This window comes from Malus sylvestris, chromosome 14 (assembly GCF_916048215.2).
Source record: "Malus sylvestris chromosome 14, drMalSylv7.2, whole genome shotgun sequence".
Lineage (NCBI taxonomy): Eukaryota > Viridiplantae > Streptophyta > Magnoliopsida > Rosales > Rosaceae > Malus > Malus sylvestris.
In genome coordinates this window covers 28,731,120-28,740,791 of record NC_062273.1, presented here as the reverse complement: position 1 = coordinate 28,740,791, position 9,672 = coordinate 28,731,120, and the positions used below count along the sequence as shown (strand labels likewise).

Here is a 9,672-nt window from a genome sequence, read left to right as displayed (position 1 = left end):
TGAAAAAATGGGGTACCCGTCGAGTCCCCCAGATCAATGACATTTGAACATGTTTAAATCTTCCAAGCATATCTAGCCATCCATTCTTTTATCTGTACAATAATACTATTATCGCTCACAATGTACACTAATCTAATAACGCACTAAATCTGAATGCCAAGTGTGGCAAAATTCGAGCAAATTTCTCTCCTCTTAGATATTGCTTCTAGGTTAAACATTTCTTCCTTCTTTCCAAGTAAACTAGGAAGATTTTAATGAACAAAGCAAGTGGATGAAAATTTACTTCTTGCCCTTTTTATCTTTCCCGGGGTGTAAAAAAGAACCCAAACAAAAGAGCTTTGCAGTTCCTTTAGAAATATAAGGAGATGGTACATTTAACACAGGACTAACTCGAACACCGTTGCCGTAATAAGATGATCCGTTGTAACCCTTCCTCGACGGTGGCCTCGGCAGCAGCGTTGCATACGGATTCGACGACGACGATGAAGAAGAAGATGATGAACATGATGCGGACTTCGACATCTGCTTTTGTTTATGAACATCCTTAAAAATCGTTTTTTTGGGATTCGGAGCTGAGCCGGTTGAGTTGCTTCTTGACAAGAGTTGCAATGAACAAAGCAAGCTCTTCTTATTTTCTTGGTTGAGGCTGATGCTTCTCTTGAATCCCCAGAAGGATTTCGACTGAGGCTTCTGCTCAAAATGATACGAACTCGAATCGTTGTCTTCCTTCGTGTTCATGATCTCCTTCTTTGGATTTGGATTGTCATAAGTTGGAGAACTTGGAAGTGGAGGAAGAGAGGCATAACGTTTAAGTTCGCTATTCGAAACCCTATCTTTCGGCTGCATAGGGAGGATCACACCGTGCGAAAAGAGCTCGTCGGCGGATGAAGATTGACGCTCTAAGCTGCTGTTGCTGAAGCTGAACTCAAAGTCACAGTTCATGTCCAAGAGTGATGTGTCTCTCCGACCAACTGGTAGAACATCTGGTTGTCCAAGATCCTGGGAAAACGATAATCTCGGAGGACTGGCTTCTGAGCACATGATGAGGATATGTTGGAGCATAAAATTTCGGCAAATATCTTCAATCCACGTTGAGAAGCCGGACACCAACCTTTGCTTGCCAACACAATCAACGAGAAAGGATATCTGCAAGAAAACACTGACGCTCAACTCGTCACCAACCTTTTTTATTGCCAACAATGAACGAGGATGAGATACCTGCGAGAAAACACTCTGATGCTCGAGAATCTTCAGAAGAAACCAACAAAGATTTGAAGAACTTAGAAATGGAGTTCACGAATGTTGGGAAGGCGATGGCATGTGGAATCAAGAAATAGAAATTTCAACTTATGAGGGCTTGAAACTTGAGATTATGGGTTGGACTTGGAAGTCAAAAGAATAGGGACAAAGAAAACAAAATGGGATTCTCTGAAGGAACAAAGAGGACAAGAAAAAAAAATGGCAGCTTTTGGAAGGAGAAAAATCTTTGTTTGTGACAGATTTGGATAACTTGCAGGTTGCAACTTACAATGAAAGAGATGAAATATGAAACTCAACGTGTGGGAGGAGAGAAACAACACTGGGAGAAAGTACTATTATAAGAAAATGAATGACCCAGGAAGAAAGACTTTATACAACAGGAATATAATTCTTGCGGTATTTCATACTAATCACGCATGTTACGCTTAACACTGTCATAGTCCCTAAGTTTTTCTTTGGAAGATGAAACCAAGCCAAGATTATGAGAACTCTTTAGCTAGTGGTATTTTTTCTTTAGAGCCAGAAGTTAGGGAAGATAAAAGTGGGTGAATAGGAAAAAGTGTGATGTATTTTCTCTAAACAAAGACAAGGTCTAGCCCTTCTAGGTCCCTCTTACCATATGTTTAGACTTTTGGGGTGCCATCCTAATCACCAACTAGGCCTTTTTCTCTTTTTTCTTCAAAATTTCTTTCGCTCATTTCTTTCTTGCATAAAGTAATTAATCAAAAGTTTAAATAAACAAATAAGGTAGAAGAAGAACATTCTGCCACCTCTAGTATTGAAATTTCTCCTCGTCTAATCACATCTTTCTCCTTCTGAATTCTAATGCAAAAGCAAATCCCTATTGCAATTTAATATTAGAAAACCTTTTTGTTGGTACAAGTGGGACTTTGTAAGCAAATCAAAAGCTGGTGAATGGGACTTTGTAACTTCATTTAGGTGCCCGAATCCTGATTACACAAAAGACACTTTTAAATGACTTGAAAATGATATGAAAATAAGTTTCACGATTACTTTTGTAAAGTTTGTGAAAAAAAAAGGGATAAAAATTATGAGTATTTGTCCAAAGATTTTATGAAACATGCAACTATTGAATTTTTGCAGTATCTTTTGCATGCGCATTAAGAAAAATTTTAAACTCTTTTACAATTCATCGAGTAAATCATGGTTTATCTTTAACATGAAAATGATTTATAGGCAACTGAAACGTTAATGTAATGATATTTCAAACCCATTACTTGATGTTATACATAAGTAAACACATAACAACACGTGATATACTCGATATTGTAAGTATGTGACGTCCTGATTTCAAATAACTTCCTGCCCAAGGACACAACAGATTTTCTCGACTCAGCGAAGATAGGTACTGACAAAATTTATATATAGCATCGTGAAAAAACATGGCAGCAGCTGAACCACGACGTACGTTTTCGAAGCGGCTTGAAGCATTGTCAGTAGTTTTACAATGCAAGTTATTGAGTAAGCCAAAAGTACTCAGCAAAAGATATTCCCGAAATTCAAAAAACTTTAAATTATTCAGTACGATCAAATGCTTAATTATTGCACAAATTGGTTACAACTTACATCAGATGAAAGAACCAACTGACCAACCAACCAACCAAATCTAAAAAACAATCAAAATTAGATGCTTCAAACAAATATGCGAGGGGTAGTACCTGGTTTGGCAATTGTAAAACAGATTTGCTAATGATTAAGCAGTTTATGCAAATATATATTTAGCATCCACCAATCTCTGCATATTCAATTGGTAAATTGATAATTGCTTCATTTGTTGCCTTTCAAAGATGGGATGCCATCAACTTTCTCATTCAAACATTTTCGTGCTAATTTCTCAACTCTCATTTTTTTTTTTATAATGGTATACAACGATCGGAACTCTTGACTTTATAGTTCACTGTTTTAAAATCAATTCTAGAAAACATCAACCAAATATGAAATCATTTAGCCGACAATTAAATATGTCAAATTTCAATATTCAATTGAATAATATTGTTTATCTATTTATCGAATGACTAAATAATTTCCGATTTGCTTGATTTTTGACATAGTTGATCTCTAAATCTCTAAAGAATGATCTAGAAAATAGACATTTCAAATAATCGCAGATTGATATTGAAAAATGAAAGAGATAATTTATAAAGTTTTACAAGAAAATTCAAATGAAAAAGATTGTTGGTATTATATCAAAGCATAGGGAATGTGATGAATTGGAACACAGGAGTAAGTAAGAATTAATAAAAAAGAATAGGGTGGGTTGAAACTTGGAGATTGAAAGATGCTTTGAATTATTGAGGTGGTGATGCTATACAAATACCATCAAAATTTTGAATTAACCATGACATAGTACAATTGACTGGGTTAGGTTAGGTTAGGGTGCACATAATATTCATGCAGTCTCTTTTTCGTAAACATGCACTCCATCTTCTCATAAATTATTGAGACTTAATTAGACATTGCATCCTCTAATCCCCATATAATAGTTTAATACACCTTTGCTAGCAAGGACGTATTTGACATTCTCAAAACGTGTTCATTGATGTAAGAGAGTGAGACCTCTTGTCATTATGTATTTACGAAGAGTCTGATTTTGCTTACCTCTTAAGGTTGTAAGGTTTAAAATTATCAGATTCTCGAACCTCTATTAGGATATTCTTGAATAAACATATTTGTGGGCATTGTTGACTTTTGACTCCAGAAATAATAAGGACTCCATTTTTAAGAAAAGGATTAGATAAAAAATCGTATTATGGATAGGAACAAACTTGTAAGCTAACCCTCACTGTCCATGTAGGTCCATTTGAGCAATTTTCTTGTACTTTGAATTGCTACATGCTATTGTTTAGTTAAGGCTGAAAATACAATTTTGGTTAGTTAGTCAAGATAATGTAGTCGTTCTCCTAAAATCAAGTTCGAATTTCGCATTTTGTAACTTATAGTAGACTAGAAGACCGAAACATTAAGGTATGGGGAGGGTTGGGAACATGAACCCAAAAGGCTCATACTCTTTCTACCTTGTAGAGGACAATCCATATATGGCAACTGGCCATGTGACCAGTCTCCTTTTTTTCAAACTTTAGAATGGATGATTGAAGATGCAGAGACTTCCCCACAAGGCCACAATGGCCACGGATGAATCTCTGTGTTTGAAGTTCGTGGACCGAGAGATCTATACCACTCAATTTCAATTTTACAGCCTTCATTAGCCTATTCCACTAATCTACTTCACAAAAGTCCAAAAATTTAAACGGCCCCTATCTCTTTTTCTCTCTCTTGAACGGTCTAGATCTCTTGATTTGCGGACTCCGAATACAGAGACCGGAGTTGATCTCATTCTCAATGGCCACAAGCTTCTAGCTTGCAATGCTCAACCCTCCCTTTGGAAGGACATGTTGATAGCCACTCACTGTGTATATATGGGACCCACTTGGGACATGGTATCTTGTTGTATCAGCAGTCAGCAATGGTGAGTGATATGAGAATACTAGATGGGTACAAGCAGGTACATAAACATAGATAAGGAAAATGCGTAGTTCTCATTGATTCTTTGCTTAACTAGCTAGGGAGATAATTAATTGTAATAGAAGTATTAAGGTGGCAGTGTCTCAAATGTATTAGGTGTAACTTAACGCTTTTACTTAACGTCGCATGATTAGTTTGAGACATTGGCACTTGAGCATCTCTCTTTTTATCAAAGTTCACCAAATTAGTAATCCTGAGGGTATGGACATGAAGTTACCTATACTAAGAGATGTCACAGTTGTAGTATCTAAATCAAATCACTAATTTTCATGTGATTTAACATTCTTATATAGTAATAAACTATTGACTTAAGATATTATCACAACGACATATGATCGAAGTATGCTTGTTTGTGAACCACAACTGAACAATCATCATATCAGCATCTTCATGTAGAAGGAAATAATAAAGGGACCGACTCATGAGGAATCATTTCTATCGGTTTGGTGGTACCTAATTCAAGATGCCTTTCTTTCATCGGAAAAGCTCAATAAAAAACAAAGAAGAAAGTAGATAATGTAATTCTCAATCCCCATTTCTTGAGAGATAGAGAAAGATGGGAGGCATTGGTTTCTTTCTTGTGGAAAGGTAAAAGTGATGTATTTTCAAAGCTAAAAGTGAAAAATAAAGACTCCCGTTAACTCTAATCGTTTTAGGTAAACGATTAGGGTTACAAAAAAATTCAGATGAATATGTACATCACAAACAATAGTTTGTAAGATGGGATCATGGTATATATATAGCATCGTGAAAAAACATGGCAGCTGCTCAACCGCGACGTCCGTATTAAGGCTTAACACTGTCAGTAGTATTACAATACAAGTGATTGAGTCGAGCCATAAACTTGACAAGGTATTCCTGAAAGTTAAAGACTTCTATGTATTAAGTAAATTAGATGATGCTTCTTGAAGAAAGTTGAGGTTCTACCATAAAGCCAATTGACAATATGAAAAATAGCCTAATTACTTATAAGCATATGCACGTATCTCCTCTCATAAATGTGAGATTTATTCTCAACACGTCCCCTCACTTGTGGCGAATTTTCAAGCCTAACACGTGGACAACGCAACTCGGGTGACGTGGAGCACGTGTGGCCGTTGGGCTTCACATATGAGACAACCTACTCTGGTACCATGACGAAAGTTGTGGTTCCACCATAAAACCAATTGGCTATATGACATCTATTGAGAATGTATTCCACATTGATGGGATGAAGGACCTTGCATGGGCTTATAAGTAAGTTGGGTTATTCTCCATATTGCCAATTGGTTTAATGGTGAAACCTCAACTTTCTTCACTTCCAACAAACAGGTGCTGCTGAGTTTCATCGAGAATCACAAATAATTCGCGTGATGAGGACCGATCGCCCTCATCACACTCAACTCAGCTTAAGACTAAACGTTAGACGATAGTTTAAGGCCAGGCAGGCAGATACATAGTGTCGAAATGGACACAAGTCCAACTGATGCAATCGATAACCATAAACAAGCTAGAGATGAGAAAATACCTGTCATGTTTTTACCAAACCCTACATAAGATATTTACACCCCTACATAAGATATTTACAGACAAAAAGACATAGGACTTGTTTTTATCAGTAAAAAAACAAAAAAAGCTCAAAGTGTACAAAACAGAAGCTATCTTGCTCAACCAAGTCGTAGCAATGGAGAAGGTGTACCTACAGATACTCTCCTTGAGCCCTCCAAATTCAAAGTAAACCAAACTTCTCAAAGCCCATTGTTCCTTTCTGACTAGAAACAAAAGTGAAAGAAATTAACGAAACCCAACTTTTACGTAACACAACAGAAGCATGCAAACCAGTTTTGTTTATAATCTCCCCACTAAAACTCCCAAAAGCAAAAAGGTAGAGAAATATAACTGAACAGAAGCCATAGATTTGTTTAGAATCGGTGCAAATGACATGGTTAAGTGTGTTTTGTGCTATAAACTTCAAAGCAAAGACAGCTTCGAGGTCGCTTATTACCTCAAAATCCTTGCATGGCAACTGGCCATGTGACTAGTCTCCTTTTCCACTCTTTAGGGTGGATGATTAAGATGCAGAGACTTCCCCACAACCACAAGGACACAATGTTGATAAACCACTCATCGTGTGCATATGTGGGAACCACTTTTACTTGGTACCTTGCTGGATCAGCATTCAGCAATAGTGAGTCACATGAGAAAGAACCCTTGTTGGGTACAAGGGTACTTCAACATAGGTAAGGCGAAGGTGCGCTTGCTTGTGTCGGTGTCTTAATTTATCACTCGTTTGTTGATATGTATTAACGATTTCACATAACATCATTTGATTTGTTTGGGACAGTGGCACGTTAACGTCCTATTTCATCTAAGTCGTCCTAATTAACGATCATTAATAAGGGTATGGACCTAAACTTACCTAAATCCTATCACCAATTACTATGTAAATTAAGTATGTTTGCCAATGTGTCATCCAGTCAAAATACATTAATAATGGCAATGAGTTATTGACTTGATATACTGTCGTAGTGATATTGCTTGAAGTATTGCTTTTTGGTGGACCACAACCAAGCAATCATCATATCAGCGTGTTCATGTAAAAGGGAACTATATATGGACCGACTCATGAGGAATCATTTCTATCGTATGGTTTGGTGGTACCCAGTTTAAGATGCTTTTCTTTCATTGAAAAAGCTCAAGAGAAGAAATGGAAGGAAGAAGATAATGTAATTCTCTAGGCCCACTCCTTGAGAGAGAGAGGAATTGGTTCCTTTCCACAGAGGGAGAGAGGAATTGGTGAAAAAATGGAAGGAAGAAGATAATGTAATTCTCTAGGCCCACTCCTTGAGAGAGAGAGAGAGAGAGAGAGAGAGAGAGAGAGAGGAATTGGTTTCTTTCTTGTGGAAAGGTAAAAGAGAGAGAGGAATTGGTTTCTTTCTTGTGGAAAGGTAAAAGTGATGTATTTTCAATCAAAGTTTTGAAAGACGCTAATCACTAATCAGGTAGCAAATTGGGTCTAGCATCTAGGTAGCTTGGCGGATTTAAACATATTCATTATATATCATATAAATAAATGTCTGATTATACTTAAAAATACATATTACATTGGAATAAATAAATTACAAAATAAAATGACATAGATTATAAAGTATTAAAATATAATGAAGACATGGAAAAGAAACACATAATATATGTTCATCTAACAATCTCCCTTAAAATCTCTTCCAGACGAGTTGCACTTGCACTAACAGGCTTACGGAAATTAAATCCTAGTTTACTCAATCGAAGGCTTTTGTTTCTTCCTTTACTTGTTTCTGCTAGAAAGGCACTCTCCTTTTTGCCTGTAGTGAAGGATTACCTCTCCATGCACATATCTATTTAGTCAAAAGGCTAGTTCAATCCCTCTGAGGAAGTACTATAACTTAAATCACTAGAGAAAATAGGCAAATTGGAATAGTACAGCAACCGAAAGACTACTATTGACTATGATCTTAGGTATCGTTTGGTATGCAGATGGGACGGGACGGAACAGAATAGGATGGGACGGGACGGGACTGGACGGAACGGAGATGGAGCAAAGATGCCCTCGGATGGAAACAAGGAGAAAGAATATGGAGATGGAGATGTTATAATTTTGTGTTCCACAGATGTTGAACGAGTAGTTTCAGGGGATGAGGCAGAATGAAAATTCACCCAAAATTTGTTCCGTGGAACAGCGCGTTCCTCCCGTTTTAGGCACACCAAATGTGGGACGGAACGTCTCGTCCCACTCAGTTTCATCTCGTCCCACGTACCAAACGGTGATAGACTAAGTAGGGAATGAAACATGAGGAAAGAAGTACATCTAATACTACAGTAAACAAAAGAAAGAACCTATCCAATCAATTAAAAGAGAGAAAACATAAAGTTAATATAAAGTATAGATGTCCCTTGCTTCTTCATTCTTCGCTGAAAGCTCAGTTCTCTTCTAATCACTTTGATTCCCGTACACGAGTGCCTTCCTTCAAATAGATATATTCCCGTTATTAATATGGATAGTACTTCTGTAAGCAAATCTCTTCTGTTTTTTGGCTTACTTTTAAGTCAATAAGTCATGTGCCTGGTAAGTGCAATCAGTCTGCCCCTTGCCTGTCCATTCAAGCTCTCGTTTGGGCCTGTCTTCTGTCCAGCTCTCCTCTATCGAGAATGGGTCTCTTGACACTGTCTTTTGGAAAACAGATGCCGCTCTTCAGGTAGACCTTCTTTGCTTCATCGCTTTCAGTATCCTTTGCTTGGTTAATTTCTTCCCGCTTTACTGATCTTGATTAACTAATAAGGCTTCTTTTTCTTATTAGCAAGGGGGGGGGAGGGGGGAAGGGGGTAATCCTTTCATTTATTAGGCCCATTTTCTGTAAGCAGAAGTACTTTTGTAAGGAGCTTATCCCGTTCTTATTTCTCAACTGTAAGATCACAGAATGGCGTTGCAGTGACACTTATCGCTTTGAAAGCGAGAGGTATGGCCTATGTTACAATTTATTGAAAAAAAATAAAATGCAAAATAAAAGTTATATATTTTCCATCTAAATAAGAATCGCGACCTAGACATGCGCCTAGATGAGTCTGGACGGATTAGGCGGGCGCCTAAGCAGTCTACGTAAGCACCTATGCAAGTCTAAGTCCCCTTTCTTAATTATCAAATGCCTAGGGAAACCAGAATAGTAGCCTACCGCCTAGTGCCTAGGCAGAGATTTTTAGAACAGTGTTTTTAACAAAAAGTATCAAATAAAGACGTTTCCGGTAACCCTACTCGTTTTTTATAACCCTTCTTCCTTTCACATAAAATGAAAACGATTAAGGTTACCAAAAAATTCAGACGAATCTGTACATCAAAAACCCGTAAAATGCAAGTCA

General features: G+C 37.2%; 1 protein-coding gene across 1 annotated transcript; it reads right to left on the bottom strand.

Annotated features, from left to right (window-relative positions):
• LOC126598559 (uncharacterized) lies at positions 1-2,046 on the bottom strand. The gene has a single exon (XM_050264926.1). The coding sequence runs from the start codon at positions 1,060-1,062 to the stop codon at positions 280-282; it is 783 nt and encodes a 260-aa protein (XP_050120883.1). The 5' UTR covers positions 1,063-2,046; the 3' UTR covers positions 1-279.
• Between the last annotated feature and the right edge of the window lie 7,626 nt (positions 2,047-9,672).

Coding starts and splice junctions, on each gene's coding strand:
- LOC126598559 (XM_050264926.1), bottom strand. CDS start 1,062: ATGCTCCAACATATCCTCATCATGTGCTCAGAAGCCAGTCCTCCGAGA.